Source organism: Anopheles maculipalpis, chromosome 2RL, assembly GCF_943734695.1.
Source record: "Anopheles maculipalpis chromosome 2RL, idAnoMacuDA_375_x, whole genome shotgun sequence".
In the NCBI taxonomy this organism is placed as follows: Eukaryota; Metazoa; Arthropoda; class Insecta; order Diptera; family Culicidae; genus Anopheles; species Anopheles maculipalpis.
In genome coordinates, this window is record NC_064871.1 from 3295570 (window position 1) to 3321140 (window position 25571).

The 25571-nt window shown below is 46.9% G+C and overlaps 7 protein-coding genes across 12 annotated transcripts in view; 3 read left to right on the forward strand and 4 right to left on the reverse strand.

The window, feature by feature from the left end:
- LOC126557483 (3-phosphoinositide-dependent protein kinase 1) overlaps nt 1-7215 on the reverse strand; it is a 386951-nt gene extending 379736 nt beyond the window's left edge. The window contains exons 1-4 of one of the 2 annotated variants that reach the window (XM_050213276.1): nt 7110-7209; nt 6514-6661; nt 4928-6432; nt 4709-4849 (exon numbers count right to left, since the gene is read on the reverse strand). In XM_050213276.1, coding sequence (XP_050069233.1) covers nt 4715-4849; nt 4928-6432; nt 6514-6661; nt 7110-7127 — 1806 coding nt within the window. In that variant the 5' untranslated portion in view covers nt 7128-7209 and the 3' untranslated portion in view covers nt 4709-4714. Of the gene's footprint in view, nt 1-4708; nt 4850-4927; nt 6433-6513; nt 6662-7109 lie in introns of both variants that reach the window. The other variant, XM_050213274.1, reaches the window with a different exon arrangement.
- LOC126556978 (uncharacterized) overlaps nt 1-25571 on the reverse strand; it is a 91598-nt gene that overhangs the window by 49637 nt on the left and 16390 nt on the right. The window lies entirely within an intron of this gene.
- LOC126559986 (insulin-like growth factor-binding protein complex acid labile subunit) lies at nt 1289-3404 on the reverse strand. The gene is made up of 3 exons (XM_050216148.1): nt 3276-3404; nt 3059-3203; nt 1289-2988 (listed from the first exon to the last, which is right to left on the reverse strand). Exons 1-3 carry the CDS (start codon nt 3393-3395, stop codon nt 1289-1291), a joined length of 1965 nt encoding a protein of 654 aa, XP_050072105.1. The 5' UTR covers nt 3396-3404.
- Nucleotides 8120-12566, forward strand: LOC126556832 (uncharacterized). Its single transcript, XM_050212355.1, has 4 exons — nt 8120-8293; nt 9015-9185; nt 9264-9329; nt 9389-12566. The coding sequence occupies exons 1-4, from the start codon at nt 8266-8268 to the stop codon at nt 12559-12561; spliced, it is 3438 nt and encodes a 1145-aa protein (XP_050068312.1). The 5' UTR covers nt 8120-8265; the 3' UTR covers nt 12562-12566.
- LOC126557332 (acyl-CoA synthetase short-chain family member 3, mitochondrial) lies at nt 12956-17364 on the reverse strand. Its single transcript, XM_050213055.1, has 8 exons — nt 17150-17364; nt 16101-16245; nt 15840-15984; nt 15471-15773; nt 14998-15386; nt 13633-13929; nt 13222-13567; nt 12956-13138 (listed from the first exon to the last, which is right to left on the reverse strand). The coding sequence occupies exons 1-8, from the start codon at nt 17362-17364 to the stop codon at nt 12972-12974; spliced, it is 2007 nt and encodes a 668-aa protein (XP_050069012.1). The 3' UTR covers nt 12956-12971.
- On the forward strand, nt 18986-19691 carry LOC126559489 (dromyosuppressin). Of its 4 annotated transcripts, none has more exons than XM_050215653.1 (3): nt 18986-19003; nt 19309-19526; nt 19594-19691. In XM_050215653.1, exons 1-3 carry the CDS (start codon nt 18996-18998, stop codon nt 19689-19691), a joined length of 324 nt encoding a protein of 107 aa, XP_050071610.1. In that variant the 5' UTR covers nt 18986-18995. The 4 variants fall into 4 exon arrangements, with proteins under 4 accessions (XP_050071610.1, XP_050071612.1, XP_050071611.1 ...); XM_050215655.1 differs by having other exon boundaries at nt 19609-19691; XM_050215654.1 differs by having other exon boundaries at nt 19309-19520.
- Nucleotides 20815-25342, forward strand: LOC126559688 (C2 domain-containing protein 5). Its single transcript, XM_050215857.1, has 14 exons — nt 20815-21042; nt 21141-21256; nt 21342-21511; nt 21589-21749; nt 21842-22026; nt 22095-22297; nt 22366-22530; nt 22608-22776; nt 22850-23182; nt 23253-23876; nt 23960-24369; nt 24457-24629; nt 24801-25073; nt 25248-25342. Exons 1-14 carry the CDS (start codon nt 20866-20868, stop codon nt 25311-25313), a joined length of 3225 nt encoding a protein of 1074 aa, XP_050071814.1. The 5' UTR covers nt 20815-20865; the 3' UTR covers nt 25314-25342.

Consider the following 25571-nt stretch of genomic DNA (forward strand, 5'->3'; position numbering starts at 1 on the left):
AAACTTTCATGGAACCAGAAAACGCAAAACAAAACCTATCCCCCCGCTATTGTAAAGATATACTTATAATCGCCCCGACATGGATGGAAACAGGACACAAAAAACGACACACACACGGGAAATCGAAAAAAAAAGCTAGGTGAAAGTGGAAAAAATAGGAGCTGAAAACAAAACAACAAAAAACCAAGAAACAAACAAACAAATACAAAATGCAATGCATCTGTGTTCGATAACTTAAAGCAAGCAAAAGCTAATCAAAAGTGCTTAAGTTTTGTGGTTTTTCCCGTTTTATTTACGTTAATTGTTAGATTTTGGTGTGGATTCTGCTTAGGATGCCTGAAGCCACCACCGATATAGAACATTTATAGTCCCAGTGAGCGGTTCGGTGGTACAGGCGACAGCTGCGTCCGTCTTCATACGGCAGGACAGGGTTTCAAATCCCATCCGGATCGTTAACCCATAATGAGGACAAATTCTGACGAGCTGATGAAGAATAATCCAGAGTTGTAATGCCTGCCAGATTCAGAATTCATTGGGATAATTTCATGTAGAACTAGAGAATTTGTTGCACTTCCATTCAAAATTTTTCAGCTTTGGAACTTTTCATTTCAATTTCTGCAACTGAAGAATTGAAATATTTCAGTTCAAATTGTCGCACGCGATTAGCGAAATTGTGATTTTCCCTTCCTCTTGCTCTGTTTATGTGTTTACTGTTTACTGTTTACCGTCTGTTTATCTGTTTTACGTGAAACGTGAAGCAGCAAGAATTGGATTGATGAAAAATGCGACGAAGACGAAATACCTGCTTGCCGAAAGATATAGCCCGTGATATGGCCCGGTTGGGAAGTACCGTATCGGAGCTATACGGCGAACCGGAAGTCTTGATTGGAGCCCCCAAGCGGGATCTGCCGGAAATCGGATTCCTACATGCATGGAAAGCTGCAGCCATGGCTCGAGTATCCTGTAGAATTATTGTTGGCCGGTCCATTGTGTTGACGACGTGCTGCATATTGAGCGAGCCAACGAAAGAGAGTGAGAGAGCTTTCTGTTCTAAAATATTTCATTAATTTTTCTCGAGTGAAGCTTTTGGCGGGAACGAAACATTTGAACCACTTAGTACTTTAGCAATGACAACCTTCATTAAGTACCACAGTATGCCCCTTTATCCTGAAAAGAATTCAGAATGATTTCGTACTTTATTACGTCCAGTCCGCAAAAAATTCCCCTTACTGTTTATTGGCGCACATCTTTCACGCTGTGGTTACTTAAAGCTTGACCTATTGATCGGCTAGTTCTCGATCTCGTTGCTAATAATGCGTTGCGTGGCATTTGCTGCAGTCGGTCCGTATCGTAGCTTGTAATGAAGCTTTTGCTGCAGCCGTTGACGCTTCTGCTGGTAGAGTAGGGAATGCTGTGGCCGCTGATGGTATGGTGGGTTCGGGTTAACGTTCGGGACGACGGGCACACGGACAATCGTTGGAGCTGAGTATCGTGCCTGTAAAAGTGTTTGCTGCTTTCGACGATTCATTTCACTGATACGCAAGAGAGCTTTCTGTACGCCTCGATTAGTGTCCACGGTGCACTGGAGATTCTTCCGGATTACGTAGTACACGCCACGGTTCTGAATGCCCTTAACCGGATCACTACAGCGTGGCGTCAGTTTGTTGCTGTACACGTAAGCGGCCAGTGGGTTGTTGGATGTGGAGGAAACCTTTAGCCGGTTTGTAGCCGCTTGACGCCACTGTACCATTGAGCAGCTGCACTGCCAAGGATTCTCGATCAGCCGCACAATCTGTACGGCCGGTGCTAGACGGCGGAAGAAGTCGGTGGGCAATTGAGTGAGCTGATTTCCCTGGAGGTAGAGTTCGAGTAGCTGCAGCTGCTCGTCGAACAATCCCACCGGGAGCACGGCAAGTTGATTGTATGATAGGTCAATCACCTGTAGCCTCTTTACACCGAAGAATGCGTCCATGGAAATGGTAGCGATTGAGCAGCGGGACGCGTACAGCTCGGTCAGATTCTTCATTTCGGCAAAACTGTCATACTCGACGAAAGAGATGTTACCCTGCAGGAGTCGCAGCGTGCGAAGGGATCGAAGTCCGCGAAATAGGTACTGATTGAGGGCAGGCAGGTGTAGATTGCGGATCTCCAACAGCTCCATTTGGGCCAATCCTTGGAAGGGTTTGGGTGTTCCAACGCGCAGACCTACTACGTCGCTTCCGATGAACAACGACCGCGTCATGTTGGCGATAGCGAACGAACTGTCGAACACGTACTCGATAGGGTTCTGACGCAAATCAAGCTTGGCCAGCTTCGGGAACGGTGGGAAGGTAAGCTCCGACACCTTGGAGATGTTGTTCGCAGACAGATCGAGCACCTGCAGCTCGAGCAACCCCGCCAACGAGTAGTAACTGACCTCCAGCAAACGATTCCGGGCCAGGGACAGCAAACGCATGTTGGGAGCACCGTAGAACGCGAACGGTGGCAATATCTTGAGGTTGTTGTGTTGCAGCGACAGTCGATGCAGCCGATCGAGTCCGTACAGAAAGTCGGGATGTAACGATTCAAGCTGACAATCGTGAATGGCAAGTGCTGTTAGGTTGGTCCATCCGTAAAACGAAACATTGCTAGTGCTGGCCAGTTCACGCTTGTACACCTCGTACGGTACGATCTCCAGCTCGAACGTTTCGGTAAGCGTATCGGTGCCACTGTTGACCACGATCTCTTCCTCCTCGTCACCAACGATTTGATAAGTGTTGGCCTCATTTCCACTGGGTTCTGCCAAGGGTGGCAGTCCTAGCTCCGCCAGCGATGGCAGCGTACGATCGAGTACGGTCGGTGGTGAATCTCGGTGCAGTTCCAGCGATTCTAGATGAAGATGTGCAACAGGCAACTCGGCATCGAGTGAAAAGCGTAGCAGTTGGGCCTTCACCGACTGGACGTGTAGTTTCCGAAGATGGCGAAAACGGACCAAGTTGGATGCGTTTACTATGAAAAGATAATTCGTTTTTAAAATGTTTCCTCTTTACCGCGCTTAGGCAGTGAAGGAATAACTTACACTGGTACTGTTCCGTTTGGGAAGTGTATATGATCTTCAACACTGTCGTGTCCAGCGACAGAAGATCCTCAATCTTCTCGAATCCTGCCCCTTGTCCAACCATGCACAGAGCGTGAAACGATGGGACACTTCCATCTGCTTCGTACTTGAAAACGAAAGACACCGAAAATAATTCAAAACTAGTTTGCAACCAAGAATATACAATTTGTCCACTTACATCCGATACTGATGGTTTTGAAGTACTGTTAGAGCCATCATTCCCCACTTCCGGTGAGCTCCTATCGCACATACACTCGGGTGGACAGTCGAGCAGAGCAAACGATCGGTCGCGTGCCATTGCAGCTGGGAGAAGCTTGGGGGAGGGAGGAGGAAAAGTTGAGGCTCGTTCAAGTAACACAAAATGGTTCCGGTTGAAACGCAACGGATGTACGATAAAACACATGTAATGAAGCTAAAAATATTGTGGACTAGTTTGGGCGCGAGATAAGCTCTGTTATGCCTCAGCTTTTCAGCTGGATGGTGCTATGGAATTTTTGTTCCTGAAATGTTTGTTCGAAAATGGTGTCCATCCAAGGAGTTTGGGGATTTCATTCATCATTGGATCTTGTTGACCAAGGGACCCGGAACGTTCCAATTTGAAATCTTAAGGTGTGCCTGAAGAATTTACCCCACTTTTTCCATTTCTTGTTCCATTGCACACTTTTTTATAGGACACTTTCACACTAATGCCTACACTAAAACCTTTAATAAACTTACAGAAAGAATAGCAACCACAAGGACGATCGGTCCTAGTAGGGATAGGTGTGCCTTTGGCATTTTAGTCTAATTTGTAACTCCTGCAATAGTAATAACGACGCCGTGTCCTGTCAGTGCAGGCAGTACACTGAACTGAACGCTGAACTAGAGTATCTGAGCATCATGAACACATGTCGCGCGAACTCGGCTCGGCTCATGTTGGCGGAAACCGCTTATCGCAGGCGGCTGCAGCCATTCGCCTGGTGGAACACGAACAACAGGAAAGACTGGCTACAGTGGTTCCCGTTTAAAATGGGACTCTAGAATTTTAAGGAACTTTGAACAATTTCATGTGTTTTGTACCTCTCGTGGAAAAAGCTTCATATTACTTACGATCAAGTCTCGAATGTCATATATACGTGCCCAGGCCAGAAAACTCGTTCTATCTTACTTGCGGGTGCGTTCCAATGTTGAACAAGAACAACTGTACGCCATAGAGCATGCTGTATGATAAAACTTCGTACCAACAATATCCGGACATCGTGTTGGGGTTCCATGCAAGCATCGTCCATCCAAGCATCATATCAGCTGATGCTGCATTGCACTCGAACGGCTCACAAAGGGACTATATTTTAGCGTGCTGATAACCGGCATCTACCACCAGGGCTTCTAACGTTCTTTCTTTTGGATCACAGAAAAAGCCAAGAAGTAGTTTAAATGATTCTATATTTTACTTGATTCCTAGTTTTTTGTTTTCTTCATTATTGTTGCAGTACTTGCCCTAAACTGTGTTGTTTGCTAAACAGTCATCATTCTCATTGATTTTCACTCCTATCCTATAATCCTAGCAGGCGTGTGTGATTTACACGATCCTAGTAGCTCACGACCAGATGTTCCGCTTTTATACACATACACATCCCCTCATTCGTTTGGATTGACGGCATTATTATCATTATTCTCGCTGTTTAGGAAAGCCTTTCGATGAACATCGGTAATTGTATCGCACCACTTGAGGGCAAATCCTTCCGGATCTTCTAGATAGTAGACTCGGTTTGGCTGTGGAATAACGAAACAAAATTTGAAATTAGATGCAATGTGACCACACACAAACCGCCATCGCCACCACCACCTTACCGTGTTCACGTGGAAGGTTTTGAAGTTTTTCGCCTCAACCGACAGATCGGCCGTCCAGGGAATTTCGCCCTTTTTTACCATATTGACCGCATCGATGTAGATTAGGCGCGGTCGCTTCGTCAGCAGCAACATACGGCGTCGGGCAAACAGGCCCTTACGTTTGTAAATGAACCCATACTTAAGAATCTCCTCACCGTCGGTGAACCGCTGCCATTGACTAACCGGTCCGGGGTCATTTTTCATCACATCTTCAACCGATTTGAAGAACTTAAGTGAGGATAGTCCAGAGCGCGTTAAACTTGCGACGTTCGTAGTAGTGGTACGGCACGATCCGGTACGATTAGTGTCACCTTTTTCCCCTCCTCCACTTCCCTTCTCTCCACGACCAGTGCTTGCATCGCTCGTCCCTCCTCCGTCTGTCTCTTCCTCGTCCGGAACGTCTTCGTTTTCCTTCAGCTCAGCAAGCTTAAAGTCAAATAGGCGCGATATCTGCCTATCGTCTAGACCCGGCTGCATGCCCTCGGGAAAGTAGACACTGTTGAGCGAGCTGCTGTCACTGTTTAATACTGATTCCGTGGTGGATGGCAACGGTGCGGGCTGTTGGCGCACGTGCTCGAAATCGATCCCATCGAAGAACGCATGTTTCCGTATCGTGCAGTACCGTGGACTATCGCAAGCACCGAGCCGTTTACGCTGCTCCAGCTGCAGCAAACGTGTCACGAGATCTTTCGCCACCGGATCGAAGCTGTCCGCGTACGACACCTGACAGCTGAGAATCATTTTGAAAATCAGATACTCGGACGCACCGCGGAACGGCGATACACCGCACACCATCTGGTAGATCGTGCAGCCGTACGACCAAAGATCTGACGCCGGGGACGACGGTGTTCCAGTGAGGATTTCGGGCGAAACGTACTGTGCCGTACCGACGAAGCTGCGCCGTTTGTTCGGCCGTGGCGGACCGACTGCCGGTGGCCCATCGTCGCCATCGTCCGTATCATCCTCGTCCGCGTCCACCATACCGACAAGTACCCGGCGGGCCAGCTTCCGGGAAATGGAGCTCGGTGGTGGAGACTGTTCATCCTTTTTTTCCTCGTCCGCCTCTTCTTCGCTTCCCGCACCCAGCTCGTCCTCCTCTTTGTAGTCCAGCTTGGAGGAGCCAAAGTCCGCCATCAGTACGTGCATTTTCCCATCGAGCAGGATGTTTTCCGGCTTAATGTCCCGATGGAGGATGCCCAGATTGTGCATCGTTTCCAGCGCGAGCAGTATCTCGGCCGCATAAAACCGGGCACACTCGAGCGTGAACGAGGGTCGTGAAAGTAGTGCAAGCAATGTGCCATTGCAGGCGTAAGTCATGACGAAATACAGCTTGGTACGGTCCTGAAAGGTGCAGTACAGGCCGAGGAATCCGGGCTTTCCGGTAAGTCGATTCAGCACCTCCCGTTCCCGCTTCACGTACTCTTGCTTCTTCTCACGCAATATTAGCCTTTTTTCGCATACTTTTACTGCAAATCGAGAAAAGGGAGAGATTTAGCATAATAACGTGTAAATAGCGAAGAACAACAACCGCTCGACAGCTGACTTACTTGCATATTTCTTCGATGTTCGTACTTCTTTGGCCAGGTAAACGCAGCTGAAGCTTCCTTCGCCCAGCATTTTTCCGAAGTAAAAATCATTTGGATTCAGCCGATGGCTGCTGCCCGACGACTTGGTGCGATTATTTTCCATCACCACCTGTACCGTGTGTCCCCGTGTCGCGGGCAAAGGGGAGGAAGAGGGGAGGAGGAGGAAGAAGAAAAAAACACACACAAAAGATCTGGTATTAGTAATGGGCGTTATTTTTAAACCCCTATTCGATTATGACAATTTTTTTGACTGCTTTGTTTTGCCAGGTCTACTATGTGAGAAATTTCTGTTCCGCGAATGACACACATTTTTGCATTAGATCATTTTGCACTAGAACGTGGGAATTGGACGCGGGGGGGGGGGGGGGGATTTCCCCGCACATCCGTCTGCGCCGTGTAGCGATCGCGAGGGAACGATGGACATTGTTTACTTTGATTCAAAATGCAAAAATAAACGTGTTTTTCTTCGGAGTGCGCGTTGTTTTGCACATTTTACGAGCAAAACCGAATTTCGCACACCTATTTGCTAAACTACAGTCGTATACACGCGCTACTACCGTGTTGGTTGATTGCATATCCACGGATGCAAGTTTTGCACAGGTTTCTTGCACTGGCTACTGTTTCTTGGAACTGGAGCACTGTGATGATTCACATTCGAACGGGACAGCAATCTACTGACGGACAGCAAAACAACGAACCCCAACCCAAACTGATCCCCGTGGTACGAGGATTGCAGAACGATTTACAGCACAGCAAAAACACAGACTTCTTTTTTCTTCTAGGAAAATAATACACCACCGAACGGGGCTAATCCGGGAGAGAAGCGTCGGGCTTTTTTTCCAAAATTCCGAACAAATCGCGAGCCGTAGCTTTTCTTTTTTATGGCTTTACTTCCTGTATTGAACACAATTAAAACGAAGACGAATCAAACAATAACGCGTTTTGGTCACACAGATAGAAGGAAAACTCCGACGCGCTTCAGTACATATCGATAATTTCCTTTCCACTAGAGCTCGCATTTCTGCGAAAGTGTTTTGGAAGATTTGAATGTCAAAAAAGGCACCCCAACTGTCAAGGCTCAGGTGTGGAAAATTTTCATCATCGAAAAGAAAAACGGAAAAGCGATGTAAAACCACATCTGATAATGCTGCTTGTATAAAATAGAAATAATTTCCGTACAATTTAATTGTAAAACATCTACCTTTTGTGATAGTTTAGTTACTTTTCCTTCAAAAAGGGTTCAATTTGAATTGATCTAAAATAAACCAATACCTTGTAGACGCGGCTAAACATCGAACATCTGTTGGCATTTGACACATTTGAAAACACGCCCTACGTTTACGGAGGCCGATTACCTACTCAAATCTCGATCGAATCGAAGGTTCTCAGCTAGCGTATGAGTTTTAAATGATCGTGTACGGTGATATTTGAGAGAGAATCGTATTTTTACAAAAACTAACAGCAAAACAAACCTCAAAGTGTAATCTTTTCATTGAACAAGTTTGCAACGGATATCCTTGTTTTCGTAAAATCGGAAAAATACAACACCAGTTCCAGAAGCTGCTAGCGCACACGAAGCTATCAACTCGGGCTGCTAACCATGTTCGACATGAAAAAATTTGGTGTTTACTTGTTATCCATTGAATTACGGTATTATTAAAGTATAATTTATTTGCTCCCCGTAAAGAAAACGGTACGCAAAACAGCGCAAAAATGGACAACGATCGCTTGTTTCTACCGGGTAAGTGTAGTTACGTTGCGGGTTGGGCCCGCAAAATCGACGGCATCAAGGGCGATGGCTCGCGAGCAGCACTACCAAGATGTTGGCTGCTACTCCCACCGCGCAAAGAAGGGAGGGAAAGAATGAAGGGAGAAAAAAGAATCTTAAATAGCAAATTATGCGTACACGGTGTAAATACGGTGCAGCAAGTTGTGGAGTTCGTTTTGTTAGCAAAAGCGTACACTATTTGTGCTAAAGTGTGCTGTGTAAAGCATTTGGCCGGGTTAGCATCGGTTGAAAATACGGTCGGTGCGATCTAACGACGGAACGTGCGGGAAAATGGCTTATAAAAAAACATATGACTAATCTTGCCCGTGGCTGCACACTATACCCATCCACGCGATATATACAAGACTGGCGGCCGTGGGGTGGTTGGTCGGAGCTTGCCTTAAGACACACTGTGAAGTGATAAAGGGTTTTGCTCCGAATAATGCTAGAAAGACTCTTTATGGGTGAAGAAAAAATGAAGAAAATGTTGGCTTTATCGGCAACACATCGAATTATACCGCAGCTGTGATAAGTACCTAGTAGTACCAGCCCAAATGGGTACGGATCTTCTTCTTCTGCGTGCCGGCAAAGGCTTGTCTGCGCACTGTTGAATGGGGATTTTTGCCTGATTTTGTGAAAATAACTATCACACTACTAAGTGATGCTTATCTCGCTTCCATTTTTGTCTGCTCAGACGAGGTGGTGGACATGGACCCGAACATGACAAATCGGTTACAGCAACATACCGTAGTATTAGACGAAAGTGCAGCACCACAGCCAAGCACATCCTACTCCCGAGTGTCTCCTCCGAAAGCGATCATCGATAGCAGTCCACTGCAAAGCGCCATGGACAAGAACAAAGAATGTAAGCTAATCCGGATCTTTTCTAGTTACGTGCCCTTATTTATTCATAAAAATATTGTCTAATTCTCCCTTGAAACAGCACTAAAAGTGAAGCTGTTGGTACGGCGTTCCTTCGACCAGCTCGTGCAGCAAGGAATAATGCCTCGTAAGTATGAGTCCTGCATTTATTGGAAGTATCATCGTTACCGTCTCGCCCTTTTGCAGCACTGAAAACATCCCCGGCAATATACGAACAGCGCAGGCAGCTGGAACGGGCCAAAACCGGAGATATGCTGAAAGCGAAGATAAAGAAGCGTCCCGATCGTGTGGAACTCGAGCAGCGTCATATTCTTGAGCAGTGTGACAGCCACGTCGATCCGAGTCTGGCAGAAAAGCGACGAATGCTCGAGAAAGCGATACTGGTGGATCATCTCAACTCGAAGATATCGCACCGTCCGGGACCGCTCGATCTGATCGGCAAGAATATCCTGCACGTGGAGGAACCGATCGAGCGGATGGTAAAGGAAGGGCTGGTGGATTATGCTTCGATGCTGGACGAATCGAACGTGTCCGTGGCAACGACACCGAGCATGGCAGGCGAGGGGGAAGATTCCCTCAGTTCCGAGGGTGAATCGTTGCACAGTGTGGCGGTTGCATTGGTAAGCCAGCCGGGAGCAGTTAGTGCCACACTGTTACAGCATCAAATACAGCTACAACCGTTGCAAACTCCAACACAATCACCTCAAACAGTACTAACAGCAGCAGCGCCAGTAGTACAGCCTGAATTTTTCACCCTAAAGCCAACGATTCCTATCGTGGTGAATGATGGGACGGTGCTGGCTGCGATCGCGACTCCCGTCGTGACGACTATTGCTACCGTCCCGATGGAGCAGGGCAATAAAGATAATAGTAGTCCCATCTCAGCAAGTAACAGTACCAGCACACCAGCCACCACCAACCCGCTTCGTCCAATACTGCCAACGCCAAGTGCCAACCTTACCATGACAACACTACCGACGGATATGAAGCTCCTCGGTAGCAACAGCACCAACTTCATCTCCGGCAAAGATAAGCTGGTGAAGAAAAAAGGCAAATCGAAGAGTATCACCAAGGCAAAGTCGATCAAGTTTCACGAGTATAAGGGTCCACCCAATGCTCACAGAGGTTCCTCGTCCTCATCTTCATTGGCGGGGCACGGTGTAGGTGGTGGTGGAACCGGTTCCGGAGGTGGTTCAGACAACAACTATCAGCTGATCATGCAACAGCAGTACTTGCTGGAATATCTCGAAGAGATGTGCAAAAAACCGACCGGCGTTTCTTCGCCCTCCAGCCGAGAACCGCAGATCGATGGGGAAGAAATTGCTGGCAGTGATCATACCCCGATCGATTCCCCGCTCAGTGCGGGTGGATCATCCCGGAACAAAAACACCATCACCGGAGGAAACAGTAGTAGCAGCGGCGGCACCACACTACCCTCTACACCGGCCACCGGGATGGATCTTGCAGTCGAAACGTTAAACAAGCTAAAAGTGTCCCAGCTGAAGAAGTACTGCAAGCAGTACAATCTGGCTGTATCCGGCACAAAGTCGAACCTTATCGAACGGTTGAAACCGTTAATCAAGTTAATCGACACGAATAGCTCTCTCGCTCTTGGATCACCTGGCGGAGGAGCAACTGAGTCAGCCGAGCTGGAAGATAGCTTGCTGGCGGAACAAGAGAAGCGTATAGCGGAATTGCAATTGCAGCTAAAGAAGAGTCAGGAAGAGTTGGAACAATTCCGTTCACTGTGCAATAATCCTTTCGTTGGACCGGGTACGGACACACAACCGATGGTGGTAACCGTTGCTCCACCACCACCACCACCGCCCCCACCACTGCCAGTGGCCTCGCTTGGTCCGGTATTGGTTGGGTCACCGTACTCCATTTCTACCGCTGACTCGTGTGATCCGCCCAGCGTGGATGATCCAGCGACCGAACTTGAACGAGTCCCACAGGAAACAACGGTGCCGGCGCTCGAGGGAAGCTTCTTGCTGGAAGGACTCACAGCCGCAAATCCGACTGCGGTTGATTATGGGCATGATTATGAGCGAGAACATCTGATCGTAGACCGCAGTCCAACGCATCGCCCGACGCTGGATAAGGTGCTCGGACAGGTACAGCCAACCATATCGGGACTGACGATGAATACGGATGTAAATGAGGAACGGGGTGGGAATATGGCATCGTTGCCAAGATCGGCAATGGGCACAATGGGAGCTGGTGGTAATGGGAATGTCCGATCGGTCGGTGGAGACATGCAGGACCTTTCGCTCAGCATGAAATCGGTCAATTTCGAACCGGTTAACGACACGGGCGATGCATCGATGCAGCAGGACACGATCATGTTGAACGATTTTGAGGATATCGATCTGGTTGACTTTCACATGCACTCGCTTGATAGTGATGGACCGTTCCCGATGATAACGAACCATGATCCCGATCTGGTGGCTAGCACGGGTAAACATCCGCCGCACACGACAACGCACGATGGGATCGGTATGTTTTGCAATCGAGAGGCAGACGCCACTAGTGGAGGTAAACTGATGTCGAATGGGTTTACAGCCCCGGAACTCCGATCGCAGGACATGCACAGCGATATGTTGCACGATCACGCGAATCAACAGCAGCACACGTACTTGAACAACAATGATGGCGGAGATGGTACTGCGAGCGTTATGCTGGAGCTAGATTTGATGGATCACAACGACTCGAAGCAGTTAACGTTCGGAAGTCTTCATCATCCGCAACCTCATTTACAGCAACATCACGCGACTCATCTTCAGCAGCAGCAGCAGCAGCATCACAGTGACAGCAATAATAACACCAGCTACGATGCTGGCCGAACGGTAACGATCGGACCACTTCGATTTGCCGTGCAGGATCAGCCTGTTGCAAGTACCAGCACTAGCAGCAGTAGTAGCAGCACCAGCAGCAGTCCCAGCAATTGCTTCCGAGGGTTGGGAAGCTCATCGTTTTCGTCGAAACATGCCAACAAACAGAACCATCATCTTAATTTACATCAGCAGCAACAGCAGCATCATCATCAGCAACAACAACATCACCACCAACAACAGCAGCCTCAAACGCATCATCAAAATTTGCTAGACCAACTATCGACACCGCCCGCCACCGTGAGCGGTGAGACGATCGATTCGTACCAGGACAATGCAATGGATTTTGAGAGTTTGCTCACGAGCGACACGGACAACATGCTCACAGCAAACAACTGCCACCGGATGATGTTGGACTGTGCGCAGGATAAGCCCATGTTTAGCTATCTGCCGGATCCGAGCATACTAGACTACTTCTCCGAAGATTGTAACGGGCTCGATTACGAAATAAAGCATCTGGAGTACTAAAAAAACCCACCAACCGCCGCACGTCGAACAGCACGGAAACGGATTTCCGTACTTTCCATCCCGCCCCGGGTTGTCCACCACCAAGTATTATTAATCCCATTTTTCGCCTGGGGGAAAAAGCAGAAAATGGCGGTGTGTGATATACGCTCTGCTCCGGAACAGACATACAGCGATAATGTGGTTTGAGGGGGTTTCTTCCTAAGCCTTTTACCATGTTTGCTAGTTTTATTAGGTGCAAGTAATAACTTTAACTCTACTACAACAGGAGCGCGGCGAAAGCGAAAATGGGGAGAGGAAAACGAAAGTGCGAAAATACGTTGCGCTGCTTGTTAGTACTGCTGCCTGTCTGCCTGTCTGTCTGTCTGTCTTTCTGTTTGCCTATTTCAATCAGCTACGCCTCCTCTACAGTCTCATCTTACGGTGGGTCGTAGTTCCGGATCGGGAGCGGCCATGGCGTAGCCCAGCTCGCGCAGCGCACGCATAATGTCGACAAACACCGTCGGATCCTCGACCGTTGCCGGTATGGAGATGTGTTTGTTTGCGGCCAGATCAGCCATCGCTTTACGCAACGTTTTACCTGCGCGAGGAAAGGGGGGCACAAACCTGGTGGTTAAGCAAATCACCGGATCACTCCTGCCAATGGTTCGGTCGATATCTTACCCGATCTGGTGCGCGGTAAGCTTTGTACTTGGGCGGCTAGTTTGAAGGCGGCGATCGGTCCGATCACCTCCCGTATGATGTTGATCAGCTCGACCGACATCTTGGCAGCCGGTTTCGAGACGTTCGCCTTCGTCACGTACAGACAGAGCGGTATCTGACCCTTGGTCGGTTCGGGCACACCAAACACGGCCGCATCCGCCACATCCGGGTGTCGCAGTATCGCGTCCTCCAGGCTGGACGTGGAGATACGATGACCCGCCACATTGATCACATCGTCATCGCGGGCCGTCACGTAAATGTACCCATTCTCGTCCTTGTATCCCGCATCCATGGTGTCGTAGTAGCCCTGGAAAACAAACCCCCGCAATCAGTGGTCTGTAAGAGTAAGGAACAGGGGAAGGATATCGTTACCGGAAACCTCTGGAAGTACGTCTTGCGGAAGAGCTCATCGCTGCGGTAGAGTGTCGCCATGTTGCCCGGTGGTAGTGGCAGCTTTACCACGATACGGCCCAGTTCGTTCGGCTTCGCTTCGTGTCCGTTCTTGTCGAGCACATAGATGTCGTACCCACAGTACGGAAGACCCGTCGTGAAGGGTGGCGTCTGGAGGTTTTGTGCAAACCCAACACAAGTGGCCGTTATTGCCGAACCGGTCTCTGTTTGCCACCACTGGTTCAGTATCGGCACCTTGAAGATGTTGCGCATCCATTTCTACCGAGAAGAGGGAGCAAACAGTGAGGAAGAACCGTTTTGGAAGGTTGGTTTACTGCTGCTACATTCTAATGTGTGTGTATATCTAAAACATTCGATAATAAGGCTAACACTAATATGGCGGACGCGGATGGTGTGCGTCCGAATTGTACCTTTCTCGAGCGCGCCTAGCTTTTAGTTCGTAAGGTGGTAGAGACCAAGCTTAAACAACTTATCTCCCCAAAAAAACAATGCTCATACAACCATCATTATAGTGAACCGCCTCCGGGGTCGCTTGGGGAGGTGGTGAAAGACGCATCAGAGTCCGAGGAAGATTAATAATATTTTTTTCTTTAGATCTCAATTTATAAAACTGGTTTTGTTAAAGAAACTAATAAACAATTGCTTGTGATAACAATAAAGTCGCTAATCATAACCGAGCTTATGGTATGTTTTGTTGTCACTGGCTTTACGGATGGTGCGAGCTTTCGGTTTACGATCTTTAGGGCGCAAATCTTCAGAGTCCAGAGAGAGAGGCACGTGTTCGATCAATTTCTGTGTAGAAAACAACCATTGAGCTCTATTTCCGTACAATATTTGTACTAAACATTGGACATTCAGCATACTCGCGCTCGGTAACACGTAGGTGTTGTTGTTTATTCAGCTCTGGTACCAGCTGTTGCGGTTACGGTAAGCTCACTAGGGGGCTAGTTTCGTATGTTTTGCGTCTATAAATAACGCCTGTTACGCATACACATGTATGGGGGGCGCATAGTGGATCCGGACGCGTGGGATGTAGATCGGATGCAAAAGTTACACATATAGAACTCAACTACAAAATTACAAACCAACCCAAACCGTTGCACTAGCGCGAGTGGAGCCGTGTGATGTCGATGTCTCCGAATCAGACATATGTTGCTATACACATGCCCGTGGTATGGAATTAAATTGATATTGGACCGGAAGGAAAACCTAACCTAAACGAAAAGGTGCCAAAAGTGATGACTTTTGACTTTTGTCTTTGACTAGGGCAGCACTACTAAATTCACCATTTTTATTCATGAATCCGTTTCACGATCATTTACTTACCATCGTTTCCAGATCACAATGCTCCCCAGCGATAAAGATGGCGCGCAGCGACTTAAGGCTATACTTACGCCCGTACGTCACTTCCGGATCAACGCGCCTGATGACGCGGAACGCAGTAGGAACGGAAAAGATGGCCGATACCTTATGCTGATCGATGATGCGGAAGTACTGCCCAGGATCCGGTGTTCGGTCCGGTTTACCCTCGTACATGACGCTGGTGGCACCGTACAGTAACGGCCCGTAGCAGATGTACGAATGACCAACGACCCAACCCAGATCCGAAGCGTTCCACCAGACATCATCCGGCTGGATGCCGTAAATCGTGTTCATTGTGTACATCAGTGTTACCAGATGTCCGCCGATAGGTCGCTGAATGCCTTTCGGTTTATCTGGATGCGAGTAAGGCAGAGAGCGAGAGTTGTAAGGACCAAAGGAAGAAGAGAGAAATACTAACGCCCCAACGAAAATCCTACCTGTTGTACCGGATGTGTACAGTATGTAGAGTGGATCGTTCGCATCCACCGGCACACAGTCGACCGGTGTGTCCAGTGCATTCTCCCAGGCCACATCCCACGTCTCATCCAGATCGGACATCAGTATGTTCGACCGTCTGTAGATGATGTTCTTCAGTGGCTTCCAGCGTGACATCGCAACCGCTTCGTGCAGAATGTCCAGATAGTAGATAATCTTGTGCGGTTCCACACCACAGTTTGCCGCTATGATCACCTTCGGTTCGGCATGCTCTATCCGCGTACATAACTCACTAGCCGCGAAACCTAGCAATTGAGAACGCGCGACAATTAGAACTGAATGGCACCCACCCTATTACCCACAAATCATACCTCCAAAAACAACGGAATGAACGGCACCAAGACGGGCCGTCGCCAGCATGGCGATGATAGCTTCTGGGATGAGCGGCATATAGATGACGACACGATCTCCCTTCTGTACACCGAGTCTTCGCAGTCCACCGGCCAAACGGGACACCTTGAATAAGAGCCGCGTGTAAATAGAGTTGCAATACAATAAAGTGATAAGTATCAAAGCTCCAAAAGCAAGCGAACAGTTCTGTCTGTTTAGGGAAGCACCAGGTTCTAGCTTACCTTATCATACAGCTCGTTGTACGTTACATGGCGCACCGTATTGGTGGTAGGACTATCGTGGATGAGCGCCACCTTACTGCCCTTGTCCGCCAACACATGTCGGTCAATTGCGTTATAGCAAGCGTTCAACTTTCCTCCAACATACCTATAAAAAAGGGGGCGAAAATTACAATAGGACAGCGTTACTAAGGCTTTCCTAATTGCATGCTGCTGCTGCTGCTCCCTTTGCGTGGGGGTTAGCGAGTTCCTGAGCGCTTTTCACCAAGCTAAGACGAAACATAAATATTCGTCCCCGCATTTCACATTTGTCCTGCCCCATCTTCCCTTCCATCCGTAAGGATAGACTCACAACTGGACCATTGTCCTCATTTTCATATAGAGTGATAAACCTCAACCACCCCATAAGCACGCTAGTCACTCGTTTGGGGAGTATTCGGAGGAGAACTGGCGCACTTTTTTTTTTGACACAATGTGCGTACATAAAACATACGCAAGCAGGCAAAAGGCTGCCATCTGGGGGGGGGGGACGTATGCAAAAATGGCGAGAGAAAAAATGCAATTCTGAACCATATGTGGTGATGTATGTGTGGTGGCTCCTGTCAACATGGCATTATGAGTCCACCACGCGTCCTGATGGCTATGCCACCTCCAAATGCCTGATGGATATTGATTGCGAGTCTTGCGGAAAGTTTATTATCGATGCTTCCCAGAGGAGAGTTCCGGTCGTACGGACTGAGACGCTGGCGAACCAACGTTTGGTGAGTAATGCAGTATGATTTATGATTTCTATTAAATATACATACGAGTCGGTTGAAGGAGGAAGAGGAGAGGGGTTCGTTTGGTTGAGATTATGAATGGAGTTAGTAAGGCATGGTGGCCTGAAGTTTCCAAATCCGTTGTGATTTTTAAACGATTTTTTTTAAAGCGAATTCAACCAGTGAGTAAATTCTTCGTTTAAAAAGATAAAACCACGCACCATCTTGATCGTATACCCAGGGACACTACACACTTTAAGACGCAGAACATTTAAAGTAAGCTCTCATATTTACCACTTCGTGAAAGGACTATCACTATCGTCCAGCACTTTCTCCCACGGTTCATCCCAATCGATCAGCTGTTCGGCCAGATCACCCCAGAACGATTCCGGCTGCTCGAGCGATTGGCAGTACGCCTCCATGTACAGTGGGCTCAGCATCTCCGACTGGCTGGAACACACAGGCACTTGCGGTACACAACTACTGTTCGACGGTATGGGTTGATCCATGCTTTCCTCCCGACACGTGTTTAATCCCGACCGTTACGTCCGTTAGGATGCTAGCTTTTCACCAACGCACGTCACTTGCCCGTGTAATGTCTGGACCCGCAAAAGTTTGGAACTACTACTTCCTTGATTACCAAAACCCGTGACGATCACAAACGCGATTCAGTTCGATCGACGGCACACGACGGACTGAGATGTCCGTTCTGCTGTTCCTTAGCTTTGGGATCGCTATGGCACAGGCCTCCGTGCGCCGATCGCCCCCAGTTGGAGTGGTACTTTCCCAAGGTTTCCCGGTTTGGCGCTGCGTACTTCTTTTTCGCTGGACTAATGTATACTATAACCTTTGCCTTGCGTTTGTCCACCGTTCACCCCTCTTCCGTCGCATACTGTCACCGAACTGAGCGGAACTGTTCAGTGTTAACGCAGCTAAACAGTTTCAACCTGCATGCAATTGACTGGCGGATCCGAGGTCTGGCGAAAGGTCAGCACCGAGAACGCCCAAGAACGCCTTTTATTCAATCGGTCAGGGCGATTTGGCGATCGGTAAGTTGCCCCCGTTCTTCAGGGATTTGGTGGTGGCGGCGTCGCTCATGCTTTTCTTCGCTGAATCTTGGAACTCGATCACCAATCGTCTTCGTCTTTGGTCTTTGGTACGATCGGTACAAGTCGTTGTGGAAGGTGTGTTGGTAAATGTGGCGTATTTAAATGTTTAAACCCGATAGAGGATTGACTGCTTTCTTTCAAAAGGGGGTTTGTGTGCTTTTTTTTCATTCGGTTTCTTTGGTTTAATATGCACCCATACCACGTGACTAGGTTATGTGAAAGGTAGCCATTGAACCTTTGACAAAAAATGAGTATGAAAGGCTCAAATAGGGTTCGAGGCGATGTTGCGTTTCCTTGTTATCTTCATTTGTTTAACTTTTGTAATAGTTCAGTTCCAAAAATAGTTATTTTATTAATGTCTCCAAGTTGCCATATAATTGTTTGCTTTGAGTTTTTTCCCGCTGTATTACATCTAATTTTCTGGAAATGCTCCAAAAGGTCATCGAGTAGTAAGAAAATGTGCCACCGTACCGACCGATGTAGTTCGTTAATCGCTATAAGCTAGATCCGAAGGAGGAGAGCAAATCATCCGCATTTGATGAATTTTGAAAAATTAATCGCAATCACTCGTCAACGATCCGACATTCCACTTCAAAATGAAATCAACCGAGTCCATCAGTGTCCGTGTTTGTCCGTCCTTACTTGTGTTGCTCAGTTTTTTTGTTTTTGTTTTAATTTTCCGTCTTGCGTCTGGATTGCTGCAAAAGAAGCTGCAGGCCACCCTTCCTGCCGACCGATACCTTAGGGATTCGTTGGCGGTGGAGTCAGATGCGGGAGCGAACTGATGATGACGAGCGTGTTCTGCGCCGTCGCAACGGACCCGGCAGCCGTTGGTTGCGAATCATATAAATTCCTGAACCTTGCACCGTTAAGGGAAGAGTTTGTTCGCAATTTGTCAGTACACAGGATCGCTTGTTGGTGGACTGGTGTAACTGGTGGATCATTTCCGAAGTGATTGTGTAAAAGTGACTGTGAAGTGGTGTTGTGAAGTGTCTGACCGGACTCGGAAGCATTTTTTGTGGAATTCAAACATGGCCAGGTATTCTGAGGAGGAAAAAATATGGATAAAACTATGTCTAAAAGCCCTATGTTTAGTAATACCCCGATACAAGCCGCAAAAGTCCTTTTCATGTCTTCGTATGCAAATGGGGCGCTCTTATCAGTATACTGTGACCGCTGCACTAATTGATTCGCTATTTATTTATTCGTTCTTCCAAATTGTGATAGCCCATATGGCTAACTGTTTTTTTTTGTGTTTTGGGCTGGCCCCTCAGAACAAGCTTCCCTAAACTAAACACTCTTGCTGTTTGCCGTACAACGACAACGGTTTGTTTACACTTGCAGCCAACAGATTTCTTCACTAAAAGCAGTCACGTGTATCGTGTTGTTGCTCGCAATAGTGTGCGGTTTGGTGGCCGGGTCTGCCATGCCTCCATTGTGCGAGAATAGACTGATCGATGAGCTTCCGCCCAAGTTCCGGAAGGTGTGTGCTGCGCTAGAGAACTCCAACCAATTCGCGGAAGCCCTGAACGCATACATACGAAAGGAGGCAGCTGGTAATGGTAGAGAGTGTCTTTCATGCCTGTGATCCCGCACTGCACGCGCGATAATGAACTGTACCAATTTTAGCTTTTCTCTACCTAGATGACGACATGCTGGTACCGGGACAGAATGGCAAACGAACGGATGTGGATCACGTATTTCTGAGGTTCGGCAGAAGACGTTAAATGCTGCATGCCTGCACGAGCGAGTGGTGCTTGTATCCTGTGGCCTCTGGATCCGAGATAAATAATCAACATCTTTGGACTAAAGTCATGGTACCCAAAACACACAACACGCACACATACACACAAGCAAGCAGCGTTCCGTTTGATCGTTTAGTATATCGTGTACATTGAATAAGCCTATTGAGAATTCATGGAAATCTTAGTCAGCGAGCCTCACACGAGGCGAGGAGTCATGTAAAGATTGTTTTTTTTTCTGTTTCGTATCCGTAGTTTGCACAATTCGAACTGAACTCTCCATTCCCAGACACTGGTGCGGTCACTATGTAATATAAGCAGTATTTAAAAAAAAGAAGTCTAGTCCGATAGTGTGGCGAAGCTGCGCTCAGAAGCAAGCGGTTTTATGCAATCTTATTGTGGTGTGCTGCAAGAGAGAAACCATAGCAAGAATTCCATAACTGAAAACAAAATAAAGAAACAGAAAATAAAACACTTAATGTAATGTGTAACATGAACGAAAAATAAATTTGAAATATTTTATGAAACAATGTAAAAAATATCCCTTAAGGTACTTGTGTTTTGATTGGTTAAAAGGAACTGGTAATAACCCGAAAATAATTTGTGTTCTATCACACGGCAGAAGCGGTTATATTTTTCTTGTGGGCTGTTCTCTCGTTCGCTGTAAATTACATCCATCGGGCTAAAATTAGCGAGCCAAAACCCCTTTTAATATCATCAAAAGTTAACTAATTAAAAGTAAAAATAATCTATTATTCTGTAAATATTACTCACAACTTCCAACAGATGTTCACAATGTACAAAACTTGCTGTTTAATCCTGTGTAACGCACTTACTACATTTCTATCCACCAAAACGTCCGTTGGCACAATAATCTGCACGTGTTGGCTCAATTCAAATTTCGGTGCTTTCGCCCGCGTCCACCAAACACGCGTTCAAATGCTATGTCGACACCGGTTCGCCGTCACGTGCATGTCGACATAGCTGTCATAGCTGGCAGCTCGTGCAGAAGAGCAGAAAAAAAAACAACAAAAGACACAAATGTCACAAATCGAAGGTCCACAGAAAATAAATAGCGTAAAAACGAGTGGCCAAGTACTTTCTTTACACTGCACAAATGTAGTTTTAGCGTGTTTAGTAGCTTCGTAGCGTGTGCACCATGCCAGGGAAAGTGAAGGTGAAGGTGCTTGCGGGCAGAAATCTGCCCGTAATGGACCGTAGCAGCGATACGACGGATGCATTCGTGGAAATTAAGCTCGGAAACGTGACGTACAAAACAGATGTATGTAGGAAAACGTTAAACCCGCACTGGAACTCGGAATGGTACACGTTTGAGGTGGGTGAATAGATGTGACAATGATTGATTGAATCATTTTTCCACCTGCGATTAGTTATGATTGTCCCCTTTTTGTCGTTGCTGTTGTTGCGCTCTAGGTGGAAGATGCAGAGCTGCAGGATGAACCACTACAGATCCGGCTGATGGATTACGATACCTATACGGCAAACGATGCAATCGGCAAGGTGTACATTAATCTCAGTCCATTGCTGCAGTAAGGATGCTTTTATGCTCCATCAATTTTGGATTTGAGCAAAGGTTTAATATGTATTTCTTCTCTTTTCCGGATGACACGGCAGCTCCACGAGCAAATCGAGAACAGGCAAAGGCTCAATCATGTCCGGTTGGTTACCGGTGTACGACACAATCCATGGTGTGCGCGGTGAAATCCACATAATTGTAAAGGTGGATCTGTTCACCGATTTTAACAAGTTTCGACAAAGTTCTTGTGGCGTATTGTTCTTCCATTGTAAGTATGCCGAATCGTAGCGGTAAGGGGACCGTTTCCGCTTGACGTAATGTACTTACAGACTGTGTCGTTTCTAGCTTCCAATATACCGTATGGCTACAGCATTGCTATGTACCACGGATTCGTAGAGGAGCTAGTTGTAAATGATGATCCCGAGTATCAATGGATTGATAAAATTCGTACCCCACGTGCATCGAACGAGGCGCGACAGCTAGCATTTATGAAATTATCGGCACAAGTAAGTATGCACGAGAGATTAGTTTTTTTTTCTACTCTCCTTTAGACAGCTATTTAAGTGATTGTTTTTATCCTTTGTTGTGTTGATTACAGGTTCAACGAAAAATTGGAATAAAAGCAATCGAAATGGGCGCCAACGCTGTGATAGGTTACATGCAGTGTTACGATCTGGAGGGCGACGTCGGTGTAGTGGCACGTGGCATTGGCACAGCCGTTTCGTTGACAAAAATTAACGAATCCTTTTCACAGCACATTGGCGAAGAGATTCTGGTGGAAGAGTGAGTAATGATTCTGTTAGATTATTTACAAAAAAGGTTAACGAACCATTTTTAAAAACGACTTTCAGACATAAACTATCAGGAAGCTCAGATTTTGGCGATGCTCCACGAAGAGCAATAGGGATCAGCGTGGAACCAAACAATCACGCATCCGGCAACAGTCCAACGAAGCTGGGCACACCGATCGTTAATTCTTTGCTAACGAAAGATTCCGCCTGCGTGCCAATATGTAGACGATCGTCAGATTCAGATCTAAGTATCACCCCGAAAGGTACGGATAGGAGGGGTTTTGTACTACGTCAACGTTTTGTTTTAAAAGCAATGTTCTCATATGTACAGGAAGTTCGTGTCCACTTGATAAGAGCATCGGCATCGTACGAAACTATGGAGCAAACAATGGCAATACCAAGTCAATCATGATAATGAACTATGACATGCTGGAAATGTTAGAATATCCTTTCTTCACCATGACTAAATATCCTGCCGGAATTATACGATACATAGGTTTGTTAATAGAGCTTGATCGATGGTTCTAAGAGGAATGAAAGAATGGTAATGATTTTTCTGGCAAATTCAAACAGGCGCTACAGTGACTGCACGATCGGTAAAGCTATTGGAGCGTGTACCGAACCCTAACGAGCCCGAAACCCGTGACAGTTGGTGGAATGAGCTTCGGACAGAAGTTCGATCGCATGCTCGCTCGTTAGGATGTAATGTTATTCTCGGTTACGTAGAGCAAACCACAATAGAGTATGTATTTTGCTAGTTAGTAGAGTAATAGATGGAAGCCACATGCTTACATTTAAATTGATAATATTTTTAGCGATGACATATGCGTACTTTCGGCCACTGGTACGGCGGCAGTCATAAATCTACAGTTTGGCACCGATATGTGGATGGCCGATGCATCACTGAACGCTTCAGGGGATGGTGGAGCAGAAAGCAGTGGCAAGGAACACATGACCTCCTCCCTGGACAGGCAAGACTTTGATCGGGAATGTAGTGGATCGAGAGAGCAGACACCCAACACGGTAGAAGCGGAAGTCATTTATGATGGAGCAAGTGGGATGAGCAGCAAATGTACAATTTGCCATGTGCCGTACTCACTTGGATCGGTGAATTTTCGCATAAATGCGGTAAAATGTTCCATGTGCAAGTAAGTAGAACTCGAGTAGAAGAGTTTTGTTCCGCGTGTGGTAGATAATAGTATCGATTTTTTTTTACAGAAATGGCATTGTTCCGGATGTACTTATTACTACCATCGAAATCCCCGAAGGCGTGCCAGTGTCTGGTCGTGGAAGTCTCATACAAGCTCACACCTGCCGCTTAAAACGGGACCTGAAAAGTGAAGCGAATGGAAAGGAAATATCGGACGCACTGCCGTTCCTAGAGTACGAACTGCACAAGTTGCTCGTAAACAAGCTAAAAATCAAGGGAATGAACGCAATCTTTGGCCTACGGTCAAACATTACAATCGGTGAAAAGACAATAGCGTTGATAGCGACTGGTACAGCCGTTTATCTAACCGCGCTGCCGAAACCGTTGCTTCCACAAATTGTTGACAGTAGTACGTTTCCCGATGAGCGCAAAATTCAGGAACTGCAAAAGATGGTCCAAAGCATCGTGGAACAAAACATTCATGCGTACCAGTTGCAGTGCGTGTACGATTCCGAGACCGAGCAGCAACAGTCGAGTGCAGGCACTGGGTCTGGTGCAAGGGAGGAGCGGGACGGCGGAGGAAAGGAGCTGGATTTGGTGTGCATGCAGAAGTCGGCCTGTGTGCTCGAGCTGGACGATATTTTCGATTTAGATTTGCTCACTTTTGAGAAGGAGCCAGAGATTGCACCAGAGTGAGTGAAGAAAATGAGACATGTTCTGATAAATTCTCAATTTTTAATGGAAAATTTCTACCTCCTATCTCCTCTATCTCCAGTGGTTTCTACGTAGTCAACTTACAAACGATGCCCGGCATTTCCACGGACGTTCTAGACAACGTGCGACAGTTTCAGATGTTTACACAAGTTTGGCGTGCCAAGCTGCCGTACAATTTGCAACACACGACCCGAAATCTCAACAAGCGCTTCCAGGGTTTGCTGAAGCTCATCTACTACAAGCTCCGCTCGATGCGACCGTGCGTGTTGTGCGATCTACGCTACAAGCTTGATTTTCCCGAACCGGATGAAATACAAATCGTCGTGTCGGGGATGACGCTAGCGCTCGGGGACGGCACGAGCCGGTTGAAGCGCAAATGCAGCACACAAAATCATCAAACACCGGGACCATCACCGTCAGTGCATGGTAGTGCGGCCAGGGAGAATTCCGTACCGGCTAGGAGTAGCAATGGTGAGTTGAAGTTGAGAAAATCAATTGAGTTGAATTAATTAACCTTTCTTTCTTTGCTCTCGTTTCGCTTTATTACTTCGGTCCCAGATGATGATATGATGTTTTCTTTGGATGAAGATTCGATGGATACATCGGGGCCACCTTCGTCAGCACCGGTAGTAACTACGCCGGTACCTTCAATTGTAAAAAGTTTCAAAACTCGGGGCACAAAATCGATGAGCTCTTCGTATCACAGCAAAATTAATCGATCGGCAAAAATGGTAGGGAATTTTATAATAATTGAAAAAAAAAGTAAAATAAGTGTCCGGATGTCTCAAGCGATACATTTCAGAGTCTTTTATTTGGCCAGGAAATTAGCAACACACGGACACTTATTTCTAAACCCTTTAAACCATTTCCTGAATTTATCTAACCATAAACTTCTCTTTCAGATTCCATTAAAGGATGGCTACGGTGTAGACATAACAACGCTTAGCTACATTCCCGGTGGCAAGATCGAAAAGTATCTCGGGAATCTAAACTTTTTCTTCATCCGAGAGTGTACCTCGATCCGTGAGACGGGCGGCATCTGTGGCTTTGTGCACAGCTTCATCTCGGAGGTGCTATCCATTGTCCGAGCTCACGTAACATCCCTCGGTGGGAATGCAATGATTGCGTTTTATCTCAACGATCTAACGCTGTTGGATAATGTACACAAGAATCAGGTGAGTGGCACTTTCTCTTTATTCCTTTCGAGTTTAACGCATGAAATTTTTTGTTATGGACGTTTTCTGTTGTTTGTTAAGTGTTATGTTTTCCACTTCCCCCTGTATAAGTTCGTTCGGTTTTTGACGTGACGGTTGGCGATTCTTTATTCTCGCCCCATCTTTCTCTTCCAGGGCCAATGTCTCATCAGCGTTGGTGGCGATGTGGTTTTTGTATCGTTCCACAAGGACGATAAATGATCGTTTGATTAAACAGGAGACAAAAACAACAAAATACAAATCATGTATCCTGACAAAATGTGTTTCACCATACTGACAATGGAGCTACTACTAACACGAGAGTCAGTCAAATGTGCAAAAAAGCGGAGACGAATTGGAAAACGCATTGGATGGTAAAATTTGCTAGGAAAGCTGGCACCGTTTGTATGGTCGAGATTTATTGGTTCTGGTATTCTGGTCGATTTCTTCGCTTTCGCAAAAATATAAAATTCCTTAAAA

What these genes read in the sequence shown, in the direction of transcription:
- LOC126559986 (XM_050216148.1), bottom strand. Translation starts at nt 3,395, where the DNA reads ATGGCACGCGACCGATCGTTTGCTCTGCTCGACTGTCCACCCGAGTGT. An exon ending in CAAAACCATCAGTATCGGAT is followed by an intron (nt 3,204 to 3,275) that starts GTAAGTGGACAA and finishes TTCGTTTTCAAG; the next exon opens with TACGAAGCAGATGGAAGTGT. An exon ending in CCAAACGGAACAGTACCAGT is followed by an intron (nt 2,989 to 3,058) that starts GTAAGTTATTCC and finishes ATCTTTTCATAG; the next exon opens with TAAACGCATCCAACTTGGTC.
- LOC126556832 (XM_050212355.1), top strand. Translation starts at nt 8,266, where the DNA reads ATGGACAACGATCGCTTGTTTCTACCGG. An exon ending in CGATCGCTTGTTTCTACCGG is followed by an intron (nt 8,294 to 9,014) that starts GTAAGTGTAGTT and finishes TTGTCTGCTCAG; the next exon opens with ACGAGGTGGTGGACATGGAC. An exon ending in GCAGCAAGGAATAATGCCTC is followed by an intron (nt 9,330 to 9,388) that starts GTAAGTATGAGT and finishes GCCCTTTTGCAG; the next exon opens with CACTGAAAACATCCCCGGCA.
- LOC126557332 (XM_050213055.1), bottom strand. Translation starts at nt 17,364, where the DNA reads ATGGATCAACCCATACCGTCGAACAGTAGTTGTGTACCGCAAGTGCCT. An exon ending in ACAACGAGCTGTATGATAAG is followed by an intron (nt 15,985 to 16,100) that starts GTAAGCTAGAAC and finishes CTCTTATTCAAG; the next exon opens with GTGTCCCGTTTGGCCGGTGG. An exon ending in GTACACATCCGGTACAACAG is followed by an intron (nt 15,387 to 15,470) that starts GTAGGATTTTCG and finishes ACTCGCATCCAG; the next exon opens with ATAAACCGAAAGGCATTCAG.
- LOC126559489 (XM_050215653.1), top strand. An exon ending in AAAGGAGGCAGCTGGTAATG is followed by an intron (nt 19,527 to 19,593) that starts GTAGAGAGTGTC and finishes TACCAATTTTAG; the next exon opens with CTTTTCTCTACCTAGATGAC.
- LOC126559688 (XM_050215857.1), top strand. Translation starts at nt 20,866, where the DNA reads ATGCCAGGGAAAGTGAAGGTGAAGGTGCTTGCGGGCAGAAATCTGCCC. An exon ending in GAAGAGATTCTGGTGGAAGA is followed by an intron (nt 22,027 to 22,094) that starts GTGAGTAATGAT and finishes AACGACTTTCAG; the next exon opens with ACATAAACTATCAGGAAGCT. An exon ending in GAGCCAGAGATTGCACCAGA is followed by an intron (nt 23,877 to 23,959) that starts GTGAGTGAAGAA and finishes CTCTATCTCCAG; the next exon opens with TGGTTTCTACGTAGTCAACT.